This window comes from Mustelus asterias, chromosome 19 (assembly GCF_964213995.1).
Source record: "Mustelus asterias chromosome 19, sMusAst1.hap1.1, whole genome shotgun sequence".
Lineage (NCBI taxonomy): Eukaryota > Metazoa > Chordata > Chondrichthyes > Carcharhiniformes > Triakidae > Mustelus > Mustelus asterias.
The window spans coordinates 66871966-66899124 of record NC_135819.1 but is presented as its reverse complement, the minus strand read 5'-3'; the positions used below and the strand labels follow the sequence as shown (position 1 = coordinate 66899124).

At 43.4% G+C, this 27159-nt stretch overlaps 1 protein-coding gene across 4 annotated transcripts in view; it reads right to left on the bottom strand.

Annotated features, from left to right (window-relative positions):
• The window catches only part of tspan33a (tetraspanin 33a), a 50368-nt gene extending 25480 nt beyond the window's left edge, over window positions 1–24888 (bottom strand). For 2 of the 4 annotated variants that reach the window (XM_078235786.1, XM_078235787.1), the window contains exon 1: window positions 15882–16172. In XM_078235786.1, the coding sequence (XP_078091912.1) occupies window positions 15882–16052 (171 nt within the window). In that variant the 5' untranslated portion in view covers window positions 16053–16172. Of the gene's footprint in view, window positions 1–15881; window positions 16173–24854 lie in introns of those variants that run through there. The other 2 variants (XM_078235788.1, XM_078235789.1) reach the window with 2 other exon arrangements.
• Window positions 24889–27159: the final 2271 nt, after the last annotated feature.

Sequence of the window (27159 nt, the reverse complement as noted above, 5' to 3'; positions counted from 1 at the left end):
GAGTGGTAATTCACCAGTGACTGCCACTCTGAGGAAGTTAAGGGCCAATGCGTGATGTGCCAGCGTATAATAAGACCGTACAGAAAGTTTTACTTTGCATTTCACATGCACTGTATTGGTTGTGCAAATACTCAATATTCTTAACAACTGAATTGTCTCTGAGGGAGTTTACTTTCCCTCTCACCACTGAAGGACACGAGTTCGATTCCCAGCTTGGGTCAGTGTGTGGAGTCTGCACGTTTTCCCAGTGTCTGCGTGCGTTTCTTCCGGGTACTCCAGTTTCCTCCCAAAGATGTGCTGGTTAGATGGATTGGCTATGCTAAATTCTCTGTGTACCCGAACAAGCTCTGGAGTGTGGCAACTAGGGGATTTTCACAGTAACTTCATTGCAGTGTTAATGTAAGCCTACTTGTGACTAATAAATAAACTTTAAAAAAGTATTCAAGCTGTGAACCCACAAGCCATTTCTTAAAGATCACAAATAAAAATCATTATTCATAGAATCATAGGATCCCTACAGTGCAAAAGAAGGCCTTTCAGCCCATCAAGCCTGCACCGACTCATCTTACCCAGGCCATAGCCCCATAGCCCCATGTATTTACCCCACTAATCCCCTAACCTACAGATCTTGGGACACTAAGGGGCAATTTAGCATGGCCAATCAACCTAATCCACACATTTTTGGACTGAGAAAGGAAACCGGAGCACCCGGAGAAAACTTACGCAAACACGGGGAGAATGTACAAACTCCAAGCTGAGGCCGGAATCGAACCCGGATCCTTGGCATTGAGAGGCAGAAGTGCTAACTACAATGCCACCCTACATTCATGAAACACGATTAAGGATTTGATCAAGACAGGAAATGTAATCAGCAAGAATCGCCCCAGAGCTCCCCCCACACACTGGGAGTGCTGGTCACACTCACTGTTCAAGGAATCTCTCCCAAGCCCTTTCCTCATGCTGGGAGTACTAACTAGATCCCTGCTGTTTGGGGAATTGTGCCTACCCAGTGGACAGCTATACTAACTGCTGACAGCATTCAGCTTTTGCAGAGTGTATTTCAGGAACAGGATGAGGCCATTCGTGTCTGGTCTGCCATTCAATTACATTAGGTTCAATTGAGAAATTGGGCAAGACATCACATTGTATATAGAATGTGTGTTTTAACAGTTAACATAAGGCATGACAGCTCTGCCATCCCAGTGTCCTGCTTGTTTACACTGATTCTAAAATTTCCTGGGATTGTCTCCACACACCCTACTGGGATCAGTTTGAAACTGGTCAGTGAAGAACTACACCACAAGAAATGTATTGCATTGGCTTTAAAATGCTTTGCGGCATCCCAAAGTCAGTAAAGGCACTACATAAATACAGGTTCTTTCTTTGAAGTGTAGTCACTGTTGTAATATAGGGAAAAGCAGTACAAATTCTCACAGCAAGATCTCATAAATAGCATGTGATAAAAAGAGACCAAATTTCTGCATTAAGTGATGTTGGGTAAACATCACCCAGGACACCAACAGGAAAGCTCCTACTCTTCTTCCAAATGGCACCCATGGGACCTGAGGGGGCAGATCAGGATGATTAGTCAGAATGATGGGACTCTGGAGGGGGTCTTGAACTCGCGACCTGCTAACTGCTACCCACTGAACAAACACCTGGCATCAAGTTTTAGGACTCATTTAGGACATCTGGATATAAATTGTTCCATTGGGAAGACAGAGCATGGCTTCATGAAGGGCAGGTCATGTTTGACTAATTTGCTGGAATTCTTTGAGAACATTATGTGCGCGGTGGACAAGAGGGAACATGTGGATGTGGTGTGTTTGGATTTCCAGAAGGTATTTGACAAGGTGCCACATCGAAGGCTGCTGTATAAGATAAAGGTACACGGTGTTACAGGTAATGTATTAGCATGAATAGAGGATTGGTTAACTAACAGAAAGCAAAGAGTGGGGGTAAATGGATGTTTTTCTGGTTGGCGCTCAGTGACTAGTGGTGTGCCTCAGGGATCAGTGTTGGGACCGCAATTGTTTACAATTTACATAGATGATTTGGAGTCGGGGACCAAGTGTAATGTGTCAAAATTCACAGATGACACTAAGATGAGTGGCAGAGCAAAGTGTGCAGAGGACGCTGAAAGTCTGCAAAGGGATATAGATAGTCTAAGTGAGTGGGCAAGGGTCTGGAGTACAATGTTGGTAAATGTGAGGTCATCCATTTTAGAAGGAATAACAACAAAATGGACTATTATTTAAATGGTAAAAAATTGCAGCCTGCTGCTGTGCAGAGGGACCTGGGTGTCCTTGTGCATGAATCACAAAGTTGGTTTGCAGGTGCAGCAGGTAATTAAGGCAGCAAATAGAATTTTGTCCTTCATTGCTAGAGGGATGGAGTTTAAAAACAAGGAGGTTATGTTGCAGCTGTACAAGATGCTGGTGAGGCCACACCTGGAGTACTGTGTATAGTTTTGGTCTCCTTATTTGAAAAAGGATATTCTGGCACTGGAGGGGGTGCAGAGAAGATTCACTAGTTTGATTCCTGAGTTCATGGGGTTGGCGAATGAGGAGAGACTGAGTAGAATGGGACTATACTAATTGGAATTCAGAAGAATGAGGGGAAATCTTATAGAAACACAAGACTATGAAGGGAATAGATAAGATAGAAGCAGGGAGATTGTTTCCACTGGCAGGTGAAACTAGAACCAGGCGGCATGGCCTCAAAATAAGGGGGAGCAGATTAGGACTAAGTTGAGGAGGAACTTCTTCACCCGTAGGGTTGTGAATCTGTGGAATTCCCTGCCCAGTGTAGTAGTTGAGGCTACCTCATTGAATGTTTTTAAGGCAAAATAGTTACATTTTTGAAAAGTAAAGAAATTAAGGATTATGGTGAGCGGGCGGGTAAGTGGAGCTGAGCTCACAAAAAGATCTTATTGAATGGCGTAACAGGCTCGAGAGGCCAGATAGCCTACTCTTGCTCCTAGTTCTTATGCTCTTATTAGGATTCAGAAGCGCGCTGGCCTTTGTGATTAGTAAACCTTTTGAAAGTGGGTGAATGGTTGGGGATAAGAATGTGCCAGGAGGCAAATCCAAAAGGGTTCGAAAATTAAATAAAGTTGTAGAGACATTGAGGAAGCTCTCGCTACTCCCCACCCCACCCATCCAGCCTACCTACATTTCCTGTTTCACTAATCTTTTAGTCATGGAGAAGCAGCAGGCACTGTTCCATTTCATAATAAGCAGGACAATTCAGTCCCACCATCCCTCCCCTTTCACAAGCAACCAGATCCTGGATTATATCCAGAATTTTCACTGTTTTCTATTCTCAGCACATTGCTGCCCCTGCAACTGATGATGCTGTTAGCCAAGCTGTGTAATTGGCATGCATTTTCCACAGTCAAATAGCACATTTCACAGTCTGTATACCCTCTTGTTCACTGCCAAGCTCACTAAGAACGATACTGCAGAATGCCTATGCATTAAGAGGGGGATAGCAGCAAGATCATTCCACACACTGCTGGGAATATGGATTCAGCACCACTGTGTTGTGTGTTTTTTTTGGGGTGGGGGTTAGAGGGGGGGGGGGGGGCGGGGGAGATCAGGGCTATTTTTTGGGGCAAAACAAAGTTATTCCATCTCCAACAATTGAACAGGGCCAATTAACAGTTTCAAAAGTTGACAAAAATGAGTTAATCGCTGCCCTTCCCCACACACATTCAGATCTGGCTAGGATTGAGAAGGATGAAAGTCTGCACTTGACCTCTTAAGGAGTCAAAAGCAGCTACAAACTCATTTCAGGAGTCAATCTAAGCACCTGGCAGGAAGTCACCTATCTTTTGGGCATTTTATTAACTTGCAGCAAGACAGTTCAGAGATTGCCAATCCTGACCCCTGTCCTCTGTCAGCGAGCACATGGGTTTATGTTATTGACCACTACCCAATGAGCCCTGCTGGAAAGTGCACACCATGCTTCTGGTAATGATGTAGGGAGAGGATCTAGCCAGGCTACAATGCCCACAACAGTCAAATAGTTCAACAACACTCACTTTCAAGGCTCACACACAGAGGATGGCCAACACATAGAGACCATTAAACTTTTGAAGTTTTCCAGCTTCCTGTTCTCTTTGCTCCCTACTGCTTTGAATACAACAACTCAAGAACAGCTTCTTCCCTGCTGCCATCAGACTTTTGAGTGGTCCTATCACATATTTAGCTGCTCTTTCTCCTCACCCCATCAGTAATTGCAGCACTGTATTCTGCACCCTCTCCTTTCCTTCTCCCCTACGTACTCTATGAATGGTATGCTTTGTTCTGTATAGCGCGCAAGAAACAATACTTTTCACTGTATTCCAATACATGTGATAATAAGTCAAATTAAAGAGTCCATCAGTCCTCTTGGTCCCATGAACCAGTTACCATCAGGAGAGGAGCAAGAAAACTGTGTGTTAATATAACGAAACATGAAAGTGAAGATCAATCAGTCCATTCATTCACTTGCCCACACACAGACGCCATCAAAATCTTCCTCAATCTTGAACTCTATCCAATACACCCTGACACTGTCCTCAGATAGATGGATCTGCACAGTTTTGGCCTGTCCAAACTGAAAGGGGCAAATGACCACTGTACCTCAACACTCAAGTCAGGGAGGAGCCAAAGACACAGATAAGCTCTCAGCTCTGGAAATTAACAGCAAATAAGGCCCAAAGATCAGATGGGCATCAGTGTCAGCATTGGGATGACCCAGAACTCAGTCGAATATCAAGGTCGATATGAAAATTAAAAGAGCCAACGTACAGAGAACATACTTGTTCAAACAGGTGCTATCATCATGGTGATACAATCTGCAAAAAAATCTAAGAATGGGTTTCAACATCACTCACCATGGATATTTGTAAGGAGGAGTATTTTTTTTAAAAAGGAGAAAATGAATTTATATAATGGTGCCCCGAGTTAACATCAGAGTTCTCAGCCAATGGGGAAAGACATTATCAGTTTTTTTGCACCATTTGTTATACTGAAAGGCAGCAAGAGCTTGATACAATGGAGTGGTTTAGATTAATATGTATATGTGGGCGATCATGTAGATTTTTGAGTGTCTAACACACAAGCATCTGTTTCGTTATCCCATGTACAAGCCCTTGCGCGTCTCTGTCTGTACCCGTGTGAATGTGTATGTGCGGAATGGCTGGACTAAGCGAATCAGACACTGACGGGCTGCCTATTTGGATTATCCACTTGGCTGTGGGCCATCAGTGCACAGGGGGGGAGACATTGGTGTGGTGATAATGTCACTGGACTGGTAATCTAGAGGACCAGAATAATATTCCAGGAACATGGCTTCAAATCCCACTAGGGCAGTTGATGGAATTTAAAATCAACTAATAAAATCTGGAATTGAAAACTAGTCTCAGGAGTGCCATGAACATATTGTTGTAAAAACCCATCTGCTTCACTTATGTCCTTTAAGGAAGGATATCTGCTGCCCTTCCCTGGTTTGGCCTACGTGACTCCAGACCCACAGAAATGTGGCTGACTTCTGAACGCCCTGAACTGGTTGAGCAAGCCACTCACTTCAAGGACAAGTAGGGATATGAGTAAACTGTGTCTATATTGTGTGTTGCCTGGGACAAAGAGCTTTCAACTGGGTTGCAATAAGTTGCTTAAATTTGTTCTCCATAGTTGATCCAAGTCCAAGCTCGGTCTCATTTCCACTCATCCCAAACCCTATGTCGTCTAGGAGACCTCACTCTCCATCACCCTGCCTCTCAAATTTAACAAGTGAAGGAAGGGAGACTAAATACTGGCCAGTGGCCTACCTCCCCTGTAATTGGTTTAATGTGATAACCACTGTCCATTATAAAATAAAGCAAACCAATATCACTCGCACATATAGAAAATCCCCTGGTCCAGTTTCAGCTCTGGGTGATGAAAGGAGATCAGAAGGGGCCTGTTGAAATCACATCGCGGAGCCTAGTACACTCATGGAAGAGAGGCCGGGACCGCCTCTCGCCAGAAACTAGACTTGGGAGTCACATCATTAATGAAAATAAGCCCTTGGGGTTCACCGATTGCACTCAATGATACTAAATGTGCTGATAGAAGCCAGTTAGGATACAGCTCACTTTTCTCTGCAACCAACATGCGATTGCTACTCTATATTAGGCTTAGCTAAGTGGGCAAAGTTGCCTCAGAAAAGCAGCCGGAATAATCAAGGATCCCACATAACCCAGACATACTCTCTTCCACCTTCTTCTGTCAGGATAAAGATACAAAAGTCTGAGAATACGTACCAATCGATTCAAGAACAGCTTTTTCCCTGCTGCCATCAGACTTTTGAATGGACCTACCATATATTAGGCTGATTTTTCCCTTCACCCTATTGGTAACTGCAACATTATATTCTGCACACTCTCCTTTCCTTCTCCCCTATGTACATAGGAACTAGGAGCAGAAGTGGGCAAATTCAGCCCTTCAAACCTGCTCCGCAATTCAATCAAATCATAGCTGATCTCTCCCTGGTCTCAAATCCATCTCTCCCGTTTCCCATATCCCTCTTTCCCTTTTTCTATTAGAAATATATCTATCTCCCTCTTGAAACCATTCAATGATTCAGACTCCACTGCACTATGGGGCAGCGAGTTGCACAAATTCACCACCCTCTGTGTAGTTCCTCCTCATCTCAGTGTTAAATCTATTGCCTCTCAACCTATACCTGTGACCTCTTGTCCTAGATTGCCCATAAGTAGTTTTGGTCTACATTTACTTTAGTCTACATTTACTTTATCAATCCCTTTTAAAATTTTATATACCTATGTATTCAATGAACAGAATGTTTTGTCTGTATAGCACACAAGAAATAATACTTTTCACTGTATCTCAACACGTGACACTAATCAAATCAAAATAGCAATTTGTGGAAAAAGTTGGCAGCATAGTGGCAAAGTGATTAGCACTGCAGCATCACAGCAACAGGGACCTGGGTTTAATTCCAGCCTTAGGTGACTGTGTGAAGTTTGCACGTTCTCCCCGTCTCTGTGTGGGTTTCTTCCGAGTGCTCTAGTTTGCTCCCACACTCCAAAGACGTGTGGGTTAGAAATCATAGAAACCTTACAGTGCAGAAGGAGGCCATTCGGCCCATCGAGTCTACACCGACCACAATCCCACCCAGGCCCTACCCGCAAATATTTACCCGCTAATTCCTCTAACCTACACATCTCAGGACTCTGTGGGGCAATTTTTTTTTTTTAAACCTGGCCAATCAACCTAACCCGCACATCTTTGGACTGTGGAAGGAAACCGGAGCACCCGGAGGAAACCCACGCAGACACGAGGAGAATGTGCAAACTCCACACAGACAGTGGCCCAAGCTGGGAATTGAACCCAGGTCCCTGGAGCTGTGAAGCAGCAGTGCTAACCACTGTGCTACCATGCCGCCCATAGGTAGGGTTAGGTCAATTGGCCATGCTAAATTGCCCCTTAGTGTCAGGGGGACTGGCAGGGTAACTACATTACATGGGGTTACAGGGATAATGCCTGGGTGGGATTGTTGTTAGTGCAGACTCGTTGGGCTGAATGGCCTCCTTCTGCACTGTAGGGATTCTAAGATTCTATAAACTGAGCCTATTAATAATAGGGTTGTTAGAAAAACAATTTAAACAGGATGGTTGGCATTTAAGGTCCTTGATGTGGGGCAGAGGAACACCAGAACATAAGGGTAGCCATTCGATCTTTTGAAGCTGTTCCTTCATTCGATTAAATCACGGTTCAATTTATCTCAACTCCATTTACTTGTCTTGATTATATGTATTTCCCAATATCCTTACCTTTCTTATCAAACACATCAATCTCAATTTCAAAATTTTCAATTGATACCTCCACAGCCTCAAACAGCTTTCAGTGGGAGAAAGTTCCAGATTTTCACTATATTTAATGTCAAAGTAATACTTAAGATCACCCATCAATGGTCCAGCTCTAATTTTAGGTCTATGCCCCTTTGTTCTGGATTCTCTCACCAGAGGAAACAGGTTAGTGAGAGAGAGAAGCTATCAATTGTTCTGATCATCTTAAACAGTTCAATTAAATGAGCCTTTAATCTTCTATATGCAAGGAAAATACAAGCCAAATCTATGGAAACTGTTATAATTTCATCCCTTTTCGCCCCAGTATCATTCTCATTGAATCTTGCTGCACCCCTTCGAAGACCAATTTGCTCTTGATGTGGTGCAGTGCCCGAAACGGATTGCAGTAAACTAAATAGGCTCCAGAGCTTTATATAACTAAGATAACTTCTGCACTTTTTAGCCTCCTTGAGGAATAATGTTCAACAGGTGTCCAGTGTCAGATAGCTCCACATGTGCCCATCAATAACTCCGAGGATCCCCTGAGATATCCAGTCATTGAATCACACACTCGCATTCAAATTACTAATGCATTCTCTTTCTGTTCCCCTTGCCTTTCTGCACTTAATATATCTTCATTTGTTTTTCCGTGTTTGACAATGTGATCTATTGGCAAAAAGAATGGAAGAGAATTATTTTCTTCTCCCATTATGATTGTTTCACTGCATTCCTCCCCATCCCCATATCAACAAGAAGACAGAAAGATTGAGCTAACAGATCGCCAGCATCTTTCCTGTCACAAAGCTGGGTCAGGTTGGGATAAACAAAAAAAAGAAAAATACGGAAATGTTGGGATATCTGACAGAATCCAAGATAAATAAACAAACAAACATTGTTGTGAAGCCTTGGAAAGTATTATAGAATGAGGGCACATGGACATTAGCTGGTTACGCTGTGGGGGGGAAAGACGACATTCTGGTCATACAATTTTAACGAGTGAAAGGATTTCTATAGAGTCTTTCTGACCCCAGGACTTCCCAAAGTGCCTTAAAGTCAATTCAGTATGTTTAGTATTGTAATGTGGGAACTGCAGCAGCCAGTTTGTGCACAAGATCCCACAAACAGCAACGAGATAATTACCAGAAATTCTTTGGGGCTAGTTGAGGGATAAATATTGACCAAACTAGGGGAAATTCCTCTGCTTTTCTGAGGAAGTGTGCAATGGAATCGTTTACATCTGAAGACTATTCTCGCTCCACAGTGTTCTCCATCTACTTGTAATGTGGAACCTCGCTGTGGGCAAATTGTTGTAATGTGGGAAATGCAGCAGCCAATGACTAGACAAGTATATAATTAATTTACTATAAAGCACTTTGGGTAGTGAGAAAGGCACAATATAAACACAAGCCTGTTCTCTCCCCTTCATTGCCAAAGCTTGACATTGGTGACATTGCAGAGTCTCAATCCTGTTCAAATTCAAAACAAAAACTGCCCTGAGCTAGCACCTGGCACGAGAACACCAGTTCTCCCATCACAGTTGGTATTATGCGGACAAATGGTGGGAGTCAGGGAGATTACACTATACAGCCAAACAACCTTGCCCCAAATCTGTTCCCTTGGCTGGCAGGTCTGATCTCAGCTGTCCCAATACAGACTTATAAAGCTGTGTTTTCAAAACAGGTCATTAGGTGAAGTATTATTCATTTGGGACATCACAAGGAACTCGAGGGCAGTGACCCATGAACGGCAGCAGGGCAATGTTCCCTCCAAGCTGTGGGGTCCACAACCATGCTACAATCTTAAGGGACCATGCAGTGCAAACAGGCCACACACAGTCTTAAAGAACACTGGCAACAGGTGGTGCTTGCAAATTTAATCCACCCATATTGAGTTTATTTTGTACAGCCCTAGGATATTAACTGTTAACACACAGATAATGCATTCGCCTCAAATCCTTCCCTGTCCAGTGAGGCAGAGGGACCAGACAACCATATAAGCTAACTGGCTCAATGTCCACCTGCTTCCCAGAGATCAGGAATCAGACTGTTACTCTCCTCTCGTGTTGCAGCTATTGCTGGCAAGGCTGGCATTTGTTGCCCATCTCTAGTTGCCTCAAGGTGGTATTGGTGAGCCGCTCCAGGTCTCAGTGAACATTAAATTGCCAGTGAAAACACTTGCACTCTTTTCTTCCCCATTTTTGTAAACAGGATTTTATTTCTTCCACTCCCATCCCAAAGACATTAACCGCACCCGAGCGAATTTCCACTCCCCCAGATGCTAACACCCAGCTAGCCTCTCACCCCAAGTGCCAATCCATGCAAGTACAGCCAATGGACAACAACTGGTTACTTCATCAAGAAGAAACACAGAACCAACTGATGATCACCCACACCCAGAGTCTACAATGAGCAGTGAGAATCTGCCCTTCCCTATACAAGTCCAGAAAACATTTGTATAGTTGTGTGCAGCTCTGACGGTGATCACTGTATTCAATAGAAACCAGGCTGATCCTAGGCTGTAACCACTGGCTCCAGAACTAGTCAAGAATGGCTCAGAACTGAACAGTAAATGTCAGTTTTACTTCCTCACCAAGAGCAATGGCGAACTTGAGAACATTCCTTTACTTGTGGTAATTTAGTGTAGACAAGGCAAGTATAGAATTATTAAATGCAAAAAAAAAAACATTTAGCATACCGGGTCTGTTCTGCTGGTTTTCTGTATAAATCACCCAGTCTAACCCCACTCTCTCCCTTACTTTTCACAGTACCCTTTCATAGGGGATTTTCACCTTCATTGCAGTATGTAAGCCTACTTGTGACTAATAAATAAACTTTACTATCCAAACAATTTAATATTCTACCCAGCGTAACCCCACTCTCCCCCTCACCTCTCATATCCCTATCCCACTCAGCATAATCCCACTCTACCACTGCTTACAACCCCCACCATTGAATGGGTTTCAATATGAACAGCAGTTCACAGCTTCCAAACCACAAGAGAATATGAAGGCAAGAGCTCAATATGTCAGGCATCTGTTTGTCCTTGAAAATATAAATATATTCATTTTATGACTTCCACAAGTGAAAGTTTAACATCATGGCAACCCAGTTGCTTTTTGAAGCCACCGACCAGTGAAAGGCTGGGAGCAGGCTGTGCACATGATATGAAGGATGGTACTGAACACACTGTCCTGACCTCCAGAAGCTAATTACTGATGATTTAAACTTGCTTTTGTGCTAAAATAATTCCAATAATCGGAATTATGCAATGTAAATGACACTGCCATGTGAGAACTTTATAATAAATTACATTGCTGTTGGTAGAATCTTACTGTGTGCACATTGGCTGCTGCATTTCTGACATTACAACAGTGAATGCACTTCAGAAGTGCTTCAATGGCTGCAAGTGCTTTGGCTGTGGAAGGTACCACGTAAATGAAAATTCTTTCTATTGAGGAGCCTATTAGGTCTTACCAATGTATCAAGGCACTTTACACAATGAATTGTTTGTAAGCGCAGTGAAATACAGACTGTGCACACAGCAAGATCCCACAAACAGCAAGATGAGCGAGCAGGTTAATCTGTCTTTACCGAGACCCTGGGGAACTTGCAACTCAATCTCAGTGCCACAGAATCTTTGCATCAACTAACAGACAGTGCCTTAACAACTCATTAATGGCTATACCTCTAACAGTGCAGTATTTCCTCAGCATTACATTGGAGTGTAAGTCTCGATTACATGCTTGCACTGGAGTGAAGCATGAAGCTTTTAACTTTCTTAGGCAAGGGTGGCTCTGGCTGATAATATTAGGCCTCAATGTATGTAACTGCAGCTACTGGTAATGTAGCACGATAAGCTATTATAATATAATGCAGTAAGGGTTAAATGTTGCAAAACTGAAACCAATATAATCATATCTGGGGAAAATGTGGAATTTCATCCCGTCATGAAATGCTACAAGATTGATGGCTTTTTATTCAGTGCTTCAGGCTTCCCACCAATCATTGACAAGATACTATGGCAGTGATTCTCAAACTGGAGTCTGTGAATCCTGGGTATCAGCAATGCACAGCCGACCTTACTGTTGGGCAAATTGGTGACCACCCAGAGTGCCATGGTCAAGAGTGAATGAGTGAGCAGTAGCCAGAGGTTTGTTCTGCTCCTTCTGTACTTCTAGTATCACAGTGATATACCTAGAGATCCCACTGAGATCCACAGCTCCATTATCTGAGCATTCAGCTCAGAGCTTTAACTCCAACATAACCCAAACCAAATATGAAAGGGCAGAATCTCCAAATACTCTAAAGTACTTTTATCTTTGCTCACTGACTACATCTGCTTCAGTTTCCACATCCTCACTCTCAGCAGTGTCTCTTGCTGTTAACTGCCACCCCACCAGTCTCAACATTCACCAGCCCAGTTCAGCAAACAGGCACCAAGATTGTGAACGGCCTGGTTCAACCTAAGGCAGTGGCCCAAGGGAGAAGGGAAAACATATGAATTGCTGGGCAAAAGTGAAAGGTCAAAATTCATCATATCACTTTCAATCATCCTGGTTATCAGACAAAAACGTTAAATGGAGGATAATCGAGGACATGGAGTTTATGGCAGCGACTGATATTTTGATCAGTATGTTTGACTGGAGACTGCTCCTCTGTTATGCAATCAGACAGCAGTCTGTGGAGGGGTAAACTAGCAGGTGAGGTAGTCTGCAGATGATGTCACCAAATAGCAGCATGTAGATGAAGAAAAGGTCAGTGACAAATCATTAAGAAACTCCAGCGATGGTGGTGCTGGGGCAGGAAGCGAGACCACTGCTGACCCCCGAGGATACAAATCAAAACCCACAAGTGCAGGTTTTATTAATTCTACTGGGTACAGGTATTTACCACAAATCAAAAGTAAACGCAGGGGTGCTCGCACAGGCTGAATTTGAGAACTGGATGCCTGCTTTTGTAATTGCGATTCGAAGAGGCATACTCTATCCGGTCTTCGAGAACTGGGGTTGATCACAGGCCCCAATTGCTGGTCTTACGTTGTCTTGACCTGTGTTTGACCGGGGGGGGGGGGGGCAAGGAGGCGGCTCGGTGTTGTTGGGCCTTGCTACCTGCCAGGGCCTAAGACTCTCTACTGGGGCTCCTGGCCAACGACACAACTGAGGTACAGAACCTTAGGTGAAATTATGGATGTATACGCTGGTGCACACCTAAGCATGGTCGGGGAATCCTCAGTTGTCTAGCGTCTTTGTGGGGGGGGGGGGGGGGGGGGGGGTGTCCTGTTGTCTGCGGAATTCCACATTATCAGAGTTTCTCAGCATGTGAGTGTGTACACTGTCAAAGCACATCTAGTGTCTTATCCTAGTGTTCCCCTCTGGGTAAGAGAGGTGTTGATATTGGCTCCAACTGGTTATATTTAGTCCCAGAGGGTTTCTCTCATCTGGTCAGGAGGGGGAGGATTGTGTATTTCTCGGAGATATCCTGTCCGTGGGTGTTTTGATGATTCTTCTTCCTGTTGGTGGGGAAATGGGTTAAATTTTCCAGCTGACGGTGGGGCTCGAGTAGCACCTCCAGTGTGGCTGCTGAAAAATTAGGCTTATTTTGTGGTGAGCCGAAGCATGGAGAGATAATCCTTGGTTTATTGGCTCTTTTATTTGTGTCAATATCCCTTACTTTCTTTGTAAGCAAGGGTAGCAGCTATTTTGTAAATTCATCCTTGGGGGTAGCAGCTTGTAAATTTGTCCTTGGGTCGGCACGGTAGCACAGTGGTTAGCACTGCTGCTTCACAGCTCCAGGGACCTGGTTCGATTCCCGGCTTGGGTCACGGTCTGTGTGGAGTTTGCACATTCTCCTCGTGTCTGCGTGGGTTTCCGCTGGGTGCTCCGGTTTCATCCCACAGTCCAAAGGTGTACAGGTTAGGTTGATTGGCTATGCTAAAATTGCCCCTTAGTGTCCTGGGATGCCTAGATTAGAGGGATTAGCAGGTAAAATATGTAGGGATATGGGGGTAGGGCCTGGGTGGGATTGCGGTCGGTGCAGACTCGATGGGCCGAATGGCCTCTTTCTGTACTGTAGGGTTTCTATGATTTCTCCCAATTGGAAGGTATCCTGTTATTCATGGAGTCAGAGAGCGAGTTTAGATACCTAGGCCCTATTATATCTGCACTCTTCCTGTGAGACTTGATAGCTGTACTCTCATTGTGTGAGAGTGTGTACATCGCAATGCTGCGTCTTGGGTTTGTATCCTGATGGTTCCCTCTTTCTGGGGTCTCCCTTTATTGTTGAGGGGTTTCAGGGCACTGTTTAGGGCTCCGACTGATTGTATTTGACCCTATAAAGACTCCCTTATGTTATGTAGCTCAGTCCTTATTACCCTGTGGGCAAGGGAGTGCACTATTGTGCCATATATTCATGGCTTTATCCTGATCTGGGCAACGATTACAATGAATAGGAGTATTGATATTCACCTGTCTTTTCTGTATATGTGGAGAAATGATTACCAATCCTTGAGGGTTTGTTGCATTATATAGGGAAAAATCTTCAATAAAAATATTTTTAAAAATGGAGCAGGAAGGTTAGACCTGAAACATTGACACACTCCCTCTCCATATGTGTTGACCTGCTGAATATTCATGATGTGGAGATGCCGGCGTTGGACTGGGGTAAACACAGTAAGAGTTTTAACAACACCAGGTTAAAGTCCAACAGGTTTATTTGATAGCAAATGCCATTAGCTTTCGGAGTGCTGCTCCTTCGTCAGATGGAGTGGATATCCACTCCATCTGACGAAGGAGCAACGCTCCGAAAGCTAATGGCATTTGCTATCAAATAAACCTGGTGTTGTTAAAACTCTTACTGCTGAATATTTCCAGCCATTTGCTTTTATTTCAGATTTCCAGCATCTGCTGTATTTTACTTTTATATTCCTTTAAAGAAAAAATGGGACAGGCCCTGTGTCAGGAACAAGCCCAGGCTGCTTCTTCTGGATGAGCATGTTCAGTGTTTGTCATTTTACTGTTGGTGGCACCTTCCTGGGCAAATCAGCAGTCGCATTTCCCACAAGTGACTACACATCAGAAAATACTTCATTGGTTGTAAAGCTTGATATGCACAGTATGAATGAAAGTTTTCCTTGATGTGGGAGGGGTGAAAGATCGACAAGAGGGTATTACAGGTGGCTGTTTGATATTTACTCAATTTAAGCAATCACAAGAGGGAGTCAACTTGTGTAACCTGAGATTCAGCTACCAGACTTCATACGAGCCAAAGTCATTCTGGCAAACCTTTTTTCCCCCCCAGGGTAACAATCTCGCCTTTTGGCTAAGATCAAACGTTGGGTCAAGTCCGAGATGGGGTACAATACCTTACCAGCTTGGGTCTGGTTTCTCTGTCTTGCGTGGAGCATGGATTGGATTCAATTGGAATTTTGAATTTGGCTTTTGTAACAATTAAATGGGCTCGGGTCCGGCTGGTTCACTTTGATCATTGGTAAGAATGGAGTAATTAAAAAGAAAACAGAATCACTGTATCCTCTTAATGCCGTGAGCTCGTCCCAGACCAATGCCACCGTCCTTTGTGCTGGTTCGGCAACGGTTTGCATATTCAATTAGAACCGGGGAGCGAGTAAAATTTACACAGATCTCTTTAAAAACAACAATGTTTGTTGGGGGGCGCTGAAAAATCCCAGAAAACTAACATACCAAGTGAGTTAATGATTAACACTTTTATTCCCAGTGAGTGAACAACATTATTTTTCGACGCTTTGTAGGGGACCTCCAGTCTTTAGAAAATACCCATCCTTTGAACAGTGCTGCGACGAAATCCCCCAGCGGTTGGCCTGACGGTGGATTGAATGAAACAGAGGGTTTGTAGGCATTAAAATGCCTGTGCGCTTTAGTCCCCCCCGGTTGGACATGCCTGGACTAAGAGGGGCAGGTTGCCAAGATGCAAGTTTGCAACCTTTTTAAAAGAATGTTGAGCTCAGAACAAAAAAAAAGATAGATCAGGACGAATGTATCGAGAGATAACGAAAATGAATCACTTACCCAAAACAGCATGTTAAACAGAAACAGTAAATATTTAACAACGGGGTTGACGAAGGTGAAATCCTCTCCCTGCGTCCGGGTTCGAGCCATCGTTCCTGAAGATTCCCCTGGATTTAAGGTGCAATGATTTAAATCAGAAAACGATCCCGCTACCAAAAAATTACATCGCATTAAGGCAGCATCCTCCTATTGAAGCTGGCGTGGGAGAGGCTCCAGGTTACACTCACTGCTGTTTCCTGCCACTGGTTTCAATTTAAACGCACACGGTGAAATTCCCCCATTACGACCCGTCCGCCCTCCCCAGAAACTGATGAGCCTGCGCTGCGGATCAATCAAACCTGCAGAAGGCAAGTGGGCTTCCCCCTTGTCCCACTGGAACCGCCCTCCAAAGCATCCCATTGGTCCAATTGCACCGATCCGCGTTTCCCATTCGTTCTGAGTCGATGTCCATCAGGCTACGGACCAATGGGCGGCCTCTAATCTCAGCCAGCAGGTTAGGTTGCTATTCTCCGCTTCCCCGTGACGTCATTCAAATGGTTACAGGTGTGGAAGAAACTAGCTAGGTGAGTGGAGGTGGGTAATTCCAAGGCGGGAATAGAAAAATGGGAAAGAGGAAGTAGGGAATTTGGAAGGGCAGAACTATTGAGGTGTAATTATGAAATGGGAATTAAGGAGGAAGAAATTCAGAGTGAGAGCAGTGTAAAAGAGCTTGAAGGATTCTCAATAGCATCTGTATTTGGACAATGGGTTCATAACAGTGATGTCTGCCAATGCCCACCCTATACCAGGACAGAGATACACAGAGCAGTTTTAGCCTAACCAACACAGTGGGAAATCGTTGTGCTTGAATGTCTCGTTGGTTATATACCCTGTTCAATTTCACTTTCTCCATTAATATTGTTGGGGGTGTAAAATTGGTCGTAAATCTGGTCCTGGGGGTTTCCTGTCCAATGAGTTAAGTTTAAAAATTACCCTCCCACCCCTTACCGGAAAGTTACACTGGGTTGTGGCAAGGTTGCTGTTACTGCAGCTGCACTCCTCCAGGAGGTTGATGTGATGTGTGTTACAGTCAGAAGGATTTGCACATTTTATGTTAGCTGAATAGATCACCATTCAGCTCCTGAAGTGGACTTAGAATCATAGGATCCTTATAGTGCAGAAGGAGGCCATTCAGCCCATCCAGTCTGCACCGACTCAGATTATTTTACCCAGGCTCTTTCCCCTGCCCTATCCCTGTCTCCACATCATGACTATCCCTGTAACCCCACACATTTATCATGGCTAATCCATCTAATTTAGGCATTTTAAAAAAAATTAGCCACAAGTAGATTCACATTTACTGTGAAAATCCCCTAGGGTACACTGAGGGAGAATTTAGCATAGCCAACACACCTAACCAGCATGTCTTTCGGACTGGGGGAGGAAACCGGAGCACCCGGAGGAAACCCACACAGACACGAGAAGAATGTGCAAGCTCTGCACAGACAGTGACCTGAGCTGGGCTGTCAGGCAGCAGTGCTAACCACTGGGCCACCATGCCGCCCCTTGGGATACAAGGGGAAATTTCTTATAGCTAATCCACCTAACCCGCACATCTTTGGATTGTGGGAGGAAACCGGAGCACTTGGAGGAAACCCACGCAGACACGGGGAGAACTTGCAAACTCCACACAGTCAACTGAAGCTGGAATTGAACCCAGGTCCCTGGCGCTGTGAGGCAGCAGTGCTAACCACTGTGTCACCGTGCTGCCCAATAAAGCTTTTCCTAATAGAGTCATGGAGTCAGATGTTTACAGCATGGAAACAGGCCTTTCGGCCCAACTTGTTCATGCCACCCTTTTTTTAAAAAAAACCCCTAAGCTAATCCCAATTGCCCGCATTTGGCCCATATCCCTCTATACCTATTGTACCCATGTAACTATCTAAATGCTTTTTAAAAGACAAAACTGTACCCGCCTCTACTACTACCTCTGGCAGCTTGTTCCAGACGCTCACCACCCTCTGAGAAAAAATTGCCCCTCTGGACACTTTTGTATCTCTCCCCTCTCACCTTAAACCTATGCCCTTTAGTTTTAGACTCCCCTACCTTTGGGAAAATATATTGACTATCTAGCTGATCTGTGCCCCTCATTATTTTATAGACCATTATAAGATCACTCCTCAGTCTCCTACACTCCAGAGAAAAAAGTCCCAGTCTATCCAGCCTCTCCTTATAACTCAATCCATCAAGTCCCGGTAGCATCCTAGTAAATCTTTTCTGCACTCTTTCTAGTTTAATAATATCCTTTCTATAATAGGGTGACCAGGATTGCACACAGTATTCCAAGTGTGGCCTTACCAATGTCTTGCACAACTTCAACAAGACATTCCAACTCCTGTATTCAATGTTCTGACCGATGAAACCAAGCATGCCGAATGCCTTCTTCACCACTCTGTCCACCTGTGATTCCACTTTCAAGGAGCTATGAACATGTACCCCTAGATCTCTTTGCTCTGTAATTCTCCCCAACGCCCTACCATTAACTGAGTAAGTCCTGCCCTGGTTCAATCTACCAAAATGTATCACCTCGCATTTGTCTAAATTAAACTCCATCTGCCATTCGTCAGCCCACTGGCCCAATTGATCAAGATCCTGTTGCAATCTGAGATAACTTTCTTCACTGTCCACTATGCCACCAATCTTGGTGTCATCTGCAAACTTACTAACCATGCCTCCTATATTCTCATCCATGAGGGCTCAAACTGTTGATTGCAAGCTGTTTGATAGCTAGAGTTGTCATCTCTGGTTGGATGCATTCCTGGAGGTTTAATCGTGTAAACTCCTGCCTCCAAATGCTGCCCTGTTCAAACTAATTTTCCCCATTGCCAATGTTTTTACAATTAATCAACAAAAGCGTTCAATGAAAATGAAATGAAAATATTTTTAAAAGTTGGAATGACTTTTCTCTCTGATTACTTGCAGCAATGTGCAGGAGGTTGTCTTTAATTCTTGGGGTGAGCAGTTTGAGCGTATTTGGTTGTTGGGGGTGGGGTGGAGATAAAGCAGACTTTTCTGGGGCCAAAATGGCTTGTAGGTGACATATCTGGCAATGGGGGAAGAAAATCACACCTTTTGGTCACCAGGATTGCAGGTCACTTGCCAATTGCACAGCTAACCTGACTCATTAGTGTTAGGACCATCAATGGGAACAAGCCAATTGCCTAATGTGGACAGTAATCATAACAGGACAAGATGTCAGAAGTGCTGTGGTGGTGGTTAACTGTAGTTTTAGTTGGTTAAATTTGAGCAGATCTCCAGAGATCATTCTTTAGGGTCTTTAAACCTTGGCGGTTTCCCCCTGAACTTTGCGAGTGGGTTACATGGAAAAAAATAAATAAATTCAATAAAATTTGGGCATTATTGGTTGCAAGCTATAAGGAAATAAAACAAGAAACAGATCCCTTCCCAATGTTCTGAATTATGAATTTGCAGTCCCATTGCACAAAATAGTCACTGTATTTGAATAGTAAAGTGTTAAGTATATATTTATAAATAGTACTGATCATGGACATTCTCCTAATATGCCCTGTCATCTCCACTGGGAAATCCCCCCCCTCCCCCCAAAATCCCACAAAAAGAATCCCCTGAAAATCCTGTGTGTCAAGAATATCTGCATGACATTCGATGAAATGCCACTTTGGCACTCAACTTTCAGAAGCTACATGTTATGAAGTTTGACAACACTAATAGCAGAGACAGAGATACAAAAGAAAGGATAGAGTGAGAGACAAGAAAAGACAGACATCGAGACAGAAACTGAATGAAACAGAACAAGAGACAATGAGAGAGATGCTGGCACCCTTTCATATCATAGCAAAATGTGAGCACCAAGTTCAATCGTTTGGTTAAATATGTTCTGTTGGTTCTCACAATATTTTTGCCTATTTGTCTAAAGCACCTTGAACCAATTTCACTCCAACTCTGTTACTAGTGCTGTTAAACATAATTGCATTGAAAAGTGATTCCAAAAAGTGTCACCTTAGCCTTTAGATCAAAGATACCAGATCAGATATCAGATCAAAGGAATAAGACCTATAAATGACATACTGAAGATAGATACTTAGCTAAAAATATCTGCTTTTTTTTTCACAAGTTCAGAGCAGAGGCTGAATTTAGATAAATTGGACAGTTCAATGCCTCATGGCCTGGTTCACAACCAGGTAAATAATAGGTATGATCTACAGAATGTATGTACCAAGATTACTTCAACAATACATTCATCCTCTGCAGCCTTTACACAGAAAGGGTTGAGAGCATCAATGTCATAGAAATATTACTGCCTCCAAGTCAAAGACCATGCCTTTTTGGAAATAAGTCACTATTCCTTCAATGACATTGTGTCAATATCTTGGAATTCCCTCCTAATAACACTGTGGAAGTATCTTCACCACACACATTGCAGGAGATTAAAGAGGTTTACCATCAGCTTTTCTGAGTGACTACAGATGGGTCTTTCCAGCATTGCCCACATCCTGAAAACAAATTAAAACAAACAATTTGTATTTGGGTGTCAGTTAAGAGAGGAAAGTTGGCCAGGACACCGGAAGAATCATCTTTCGAAAAGAGTTGTGGAATCTTTAACATTCACCTAAATCATTAGAACAGGCAGAGATTTAACATCTCATCCAAGAAATGGTACCTCTAGCAATGCAGAACTCCCTCAGTGCTACACGAGACGTGTCAGTCTAGAATGCATGTTAAAATTCTGATGTGGGTCTGGAATCTGCAACCCACTGACTCAGACATGAGCTCGCTGCAGCTGATCAGGAGCATGTTAAATATTGATGGACGAAGGATGTCAGTTGGTTGTCTTTCAGATTCTGGACACTGATGTTACTCTCAACACTTTTGCTGACTCAGGCATTCTTATTCAACTCAATAGAAATTTGGGAATGTGTCATTTACATTATCTGTATTAATGGTCAAAACACCATAGGCAGCAGAACTCTAGATTTAATCATAGAATCCCTACAGTTCAGAAGAGGGCATATGGCCCATTGGGTCTGCACCGACTCTCTGACAGAGTGTCTTACCCAGGCCCTCTCCTCTGCCCTATCCCTGTTATCCCACACATTTCCCATGCCTAATTCATCTGACCTACACATCTTGGGGCACTAGGCGGCAATTTAGCATGGCCAATCCACCTATCCTGCACATCTTTGGACTTTGCAATCCAGGTGAGTGTGGATCCACCCTGACAGTGAGGACTGACAGAGGTGGGGGTTGAGGCGTGGTGGAATCTGCAAATTGATCAAAAGTAACTTTAACATCAACAATTTCTAAAAACAAGTGATTTTTGCATTGGCTGCTCATAGTTTAGCCATTTAGAATTAGGTGCAAGCACAGACTGATCAAGTACACAATCTGTTCACAATGCACACACGCACGCACACGCACTTTCCTGACTGACTTCCCACCTTCCATTCCTTGTATGTCTCAACCATCCGGGTGCTCCAGTTTCCTCCCACATCCCGAAAGACGTGTTGGTTGGATGCATTGGTTATGCTAAATTCTCCCTCTGTGTACCTGAGCAGGCGCCGGAGTGTGGCGACTAGGGGATTTTCACAGTAATTTCATTGCAGTGTTCATGTGAGCCTACTTGTGACTAATAAATAAACTTTAACCCATTTAAAGCTCTGCTGCCTATACCCTAGCTTGCACCAAATTTTGTTCAACCATTGCTTGCTGACCTACATTGACAGCATGTCCATCCCCTCAATTGCAAAAATTATCTTAATGTTCAAATATTTCCATGGCTTCATTTTTCCAATTTCTGTAACTTCATCTAGGATTGGGCTAACAAATGGCAAGTAACATTCACGCCACACAAATGCCAGGCAATGAGAGAATCTACCATTGCTCTTTGACATTCAATGGCATTACCATCACTGAATCCCACACTATTAGCATTCTGGGGGTACCATTGACAAGAAATGAAACTGGACTAGCCATATAAATACTAAGGCTACAAGAGCAGGTCAGAGGCTCGGAATCCTGCAGCGAGTAACTCACTTCATGACTCCCCATATCCTATCCACCATCTACAAGGCGCAAGTCAGGAGTGTTATGGAATATTTTCCACTTGCCTGGATGAGTGTAACTCCAACAACATGCAAGAAGCTTGACACCATCCAGGATAAAGCAGCCCACTTGATTGGTACTCCTTCCACAAACATTCACTCTTTCTACCACTGACGCACAGTGGCAGGAATGTGTAGATACACTCCAGGAACTCACCAAGGCTCCTTAGACCATACCTTCCAAACCACGACTGCTACCATCTAGAAGGACAAGGGCAGCAGACACATGTACGCACAATCACCTGGATGTCCCCCTCCAAGTCACAACATCCTGACTTGGAAATATATCACCATTTCTCCAAGGCTGCTGGGTCAAAATCCTGTAATTCCCTTCCTAACAGCCCTGTGGGTGTACCTACACCACATGAACTGCAGCAAGAAAGGAGCTCACCACCCCCTTCTCAAGGGAAGTTAGGGATGAATAATGATTGTTTGTCTAGCCCGTGTGTGACACTAGTGTACCTTTAAGAAATGTTTTTTTTAAAATCATATTCTCTGCAGTTGCAAGCAGACCTTTTTAGTTTTCTTTCTCATTGTTGCTGGGCTGTCTGCTAGAAGTCCTTTTATTGCTACTTCAATGGCTTAAATGGGGTTTTATTTTTACAATGGGCCTTAGGTACTTTCTGGAAATTGTTTGGTGGAAAACTGGTGGTAGGTCATGTGTTTTGGACAGTTTTTTTTTCCATAGTGAATTCAAGGTTTCACTTTTAATTTGGCTGGCAGCAGTTTTCATTTAGAAGGGGCTGGACATCAAGCTGAAAAGAAGTGTTTCTCTCTCCCTGGTTTTGAAAATTCTGCTGTTTCTTGGAAGCAAGGTTCCTGGCCTTCCTGGAGTGGAAAATCTGCAGTTGGTGGTTAACTTGCCAGGAGTTTCTCTCTCCCTGGTGTTTTGGGAAGCTGTTTTGACGTCAAGTTATATCCATGAGGGCTGCTAGAAGTAACATGGCTGGGAAGTCAGAGTTTCAATTCTCCATCCAGAGGTCTAAGTTCCAGCATCATGTGAACATTCATATTTTATGTATTAAACCCATGGCAAAGGTTTTGTTTCATTAGAACAGTGTTTAGCTGTTCAGGTTTATACATTATCATTGTTTTTTTCTTGTTTGTAATTGTGAAACGTTATTGCAATTTTCTTTCTATACATGTTAACTGTATACTTAAATAAACTTTGTTTGATAATAGCTCCTTAGTGGGTCAGTTGAATCACACCTGAAGCGTGATTCATGCTCATCCTAGCCCAAATTCAAAGTGCAAAACTTATGATCCAGGCAGACTTCATAGAACACTTTGGAGTTTCTGACCATTGGGCTCAAGTGTTGGTTCAAGTACAAAAGTATCAACAAGGCAGTGACCTCTGTGTTGAACAAGTGCCATCCACATCCCTTGAATGAATAAAAGAAAACAACTTGCAAACTTCATAGATTTCTGCGCTCCTCGAATTCTGGTCTCTTGCATACCGTCAATTTTCTTTGCTCCAGAATTGGCAGCCCTGCCATCAGCTGTGCCGAGTGCGAAGCTCTGGAATTCTCTCCCTAAACCCAGCTATCACTGGTCCTTTAACACAGGCCTTAAGATCTACCTCACTGCCAAGCTTTTCAAACATTTGTCTTAGTGTATCCTCCTTTGGCTTGGATGATTTTGTTTTGACCAAATATATTCCTTTGAAGCACCTTGGAAGGTTTTACTATGTTAAAGACACTATATAAATGCTGGATCCATCTCCTAATCTTTCCCATTCAATGGGAACAGCTCAGTCAGCTCCTTGCACTTTATACATTTATGACATGATCACTCATCTGATAACTCATACCCGACTATGGATGAGCCATTATTGTGTTCTCACAACCGTAAAAAAAAGTGAGTGAGTTCTATGTGCTGCTGCAGTGTGATAAATAGTTAGCCTTTCTTTACCAGGAGCAATAACACCATGTTCACATAATCAACCGAACTGCAGCTCACAAATAGATCATTGGGCTCAAGTGTTAGTTCAAATACAAAAGTATCATCAAGGCAGTGATTTCGGTGTTAAATATTTTCATTAAAAACTCTCTTTTTCAAATTTGTGTTTCAATATAAGGAACTATTGAAAACCAGAGAAACATATAGTTGAAACCTTCCAAGAAATCCTCAGCTCAGCTCAGTCAACCAAGACTAAATGGAACTTTGTCTCTGTATTTCCATTCTCTTAAAACCAAGAGTAATACACCCTGGAAGCTGCACTCTATTCCATCAGTGTCCCCACTTCCAGAGATCAACCATCTGTGGTGATACCAGGTCTTCGTAATACAGGGGTTACCAGGTCCCCGTAATACAGGGGTTATACCCAGTTAATGGAAAGAGAGCTTGAAAGGCTGGATTTTGTTCCATGCTTTCTTGGCTTTTTGCAATAATGCCCTCTGCAGAAGGAACACATGCATGGCAAAAATGTTCTTCAATTTCAAACATACTAGTATCAATTCACATTCACCCCCTACTGAGATTCACAAAAGGAAAAATTAAACAGATAAAGTTCTATCTATCCAAAGACTATTCCTTCCCCATTAATATCCATTCTAGCTAATATTTAATCCCTCAACCAACGTTGCTAAAACAAGCCATTAACTCATTGCTGAATGTGGGATATTGCTGTACGCAAATTGGCTCCCATGTTTCCCAAATTACAGTGGTGACTACACTTTTTAAAAAGTACTTAATTGGCTGTAAAAGTACTTTGGGACATCCTTAGGTTTTGAAAGGGTTATATATAAGTGCAAGTCTTTCTTTTATCAAAGATTCTAACCATTGAAAATATCTACAATGACAGCAATGAGATAAATGACCAGTTAATGACCAGCAACTAGCCCGGATGGGGTACCTGGACGTGCACTCCGGATCAGCTGGCGGGGGTATTCACAGACATCTTCAACCTCTCTGTACAACAATCTGAGGTCCCTATCTGCTTCAAGAAGACGACCATCATCCTGGTACCTAAGAAATACCAAGCAGCATGCCTTAATGACTATCGACCGGTGGCTCTGACATCCATCATTATGAAGTGCTTCGAAAGGTTAGTCATGGCACGAATCAATTCCAGCCTCCCAGGCTACCTGGATCTACTACAGTTTGCCTACCGCTGCAACAGGTCCACAGCAGATGCCATTTCCCTGGCCCTGCGCACAACCCTGGAACACCTAGATAACAAGGACACCTATATCAGACTCCTATTTATTGACTACAGCTCAGCCTTCATCACTATTATTCCCACAAAACTCATCTCCAAACTCCCGTGGCCTGGGCCTCGCCACCCCCTCTCCGACTGGATCCTGAACTTCCTAACTCACAGACTACAATCAGTAAGGACAGGCAACACCTCCTCCTCCATGATCATCCTCAACACCGGTGCCCCACAAGGCTGTGTTCTCAGCCCCCTACGGCTGTGTTCTCAGCCCCCTACAATACTCCTTGTACACCTATGACTGTGCAGCCAAATTCCCCTCCAATTCGATTTTCAAGTTTGCTGATGACACCATCGTAGTGGGTCGGATCTCAAACAATGACAAGACAGAGTACAGGAATGAGATAGAGAATCTGGTGAATTAGTGTGGCAACAATAATCTCTCCCTCAATGTCAACAAAACGAAGGAGATTGTCATCGACTTCAGGAAGCGTAAAGGAGCACTTGCCCCTGTCTACATCAATGGAAATGAAGTAGAAAGGGTCGAGAGCTTCAGGTTTTTAGGTATCCAGATCACCAACAACCTGTCCTGGTCCCCCCATGCCAACACTATAGTTAAAAAAGGCCACCAACGCCTCTACTTTCTCAGAAGACTAAGGAAATTTGGCATGTCAGCTACGACTCTCACCAACTTTTACAGGTGCACCATAGAAAGCATTCTTTCTGGTTGTATCACAGCTTGGTATGGCTCCAGCTCTGCCCAAGACTGCAAGGAACTACAAAAGGTTGTGAATATTACCAATCTATCACACAAACCAGCCTCCCATCCATTGATTCTGTCTACACTTCCCGCTGCCTCGCAAAGCAGCCAGCATAATTATGGACCCCACGCACCCCGGACATTCTCTCTTCCACCTTCTTCCTTCGGGAAAAAGATACAAAAGTCTGAGGTCACGTACAATCCGACTCAAGAACAGCTTCTTCCCTGCTGCTGTCAGACTTTTGAATGGACCTACCTTGCATTAAGTTGATCATTCTCTCCACGCTCGCTATGTCTGTAACACTACATTCTGCACTCTCTCCTTTCCTTCTCTATGAACGGTATGTTTTGTCTGTATAGCACGCAAGAAATAATACTTTTCACTGTATGTTAATACACGTGACAATAATAAATCAAATCAAAAACAGCTTCTTCCCTGTTGCTGTCAGACTTTTGAATGGACCTACCTCGCATTAGGTTGATTTTTCTCTACACTCTAGCTATGACTAACATTACATTCTGCACTCTCTCCTTTCCTTCCCTATGTACGGTATGCTTTGTCTGTATAATGTGCAAGAAACAACACTTTTCACTGTATATAATACACGTGACAATAATAAATCAAATTTATCTATTTTGGGGGTTGTTGGGCAGTGGGAGGAATATTACACAGGACATTTGGAGAACTCCCTGCTCCTCTTGGAATAATTCCATGGGAGTTTTACTGAATAGGCTGATGGGGCCCCAGTTAACATCTCAGTTAAAAGATAGTGCCTTTGACAGTGCAGTACCTCACTCACCATTGAACAGAAGAATCAGCCTGGATTGAGAGATCAAATTCCCAATATAGAGCAAAAACCCACAACCTACTGACCCAGCAACAAGTGGTATGCAACCTGCACCAAGCTGTATGTAGCTGAAAAAAGCATAAGGTCTTCGATGAGGGAATGCTCTGTGTCAATACTATCGAATCACTAAAGGTATTTGAGGAAAAACTGCAGCATATGCATCCATTCTCAGTCTTCAACTCCACTTCCACAACTGATATTCCTTCTCCTTTACACACCCCTGCCAGGGGCACGCATCCCTTTCACTAGCTAGTGTAAAGAAGTTGCATTTGTATAACACCTCAGCATAGCACACGTTGTTTTACAATAAATTACTTTTTGGAGTGCAGTCGATAAACGTGTGAGCTATCACCATCATTTTCACATGGATTCAGCTGGCCAAAGTCAATTATTTTGT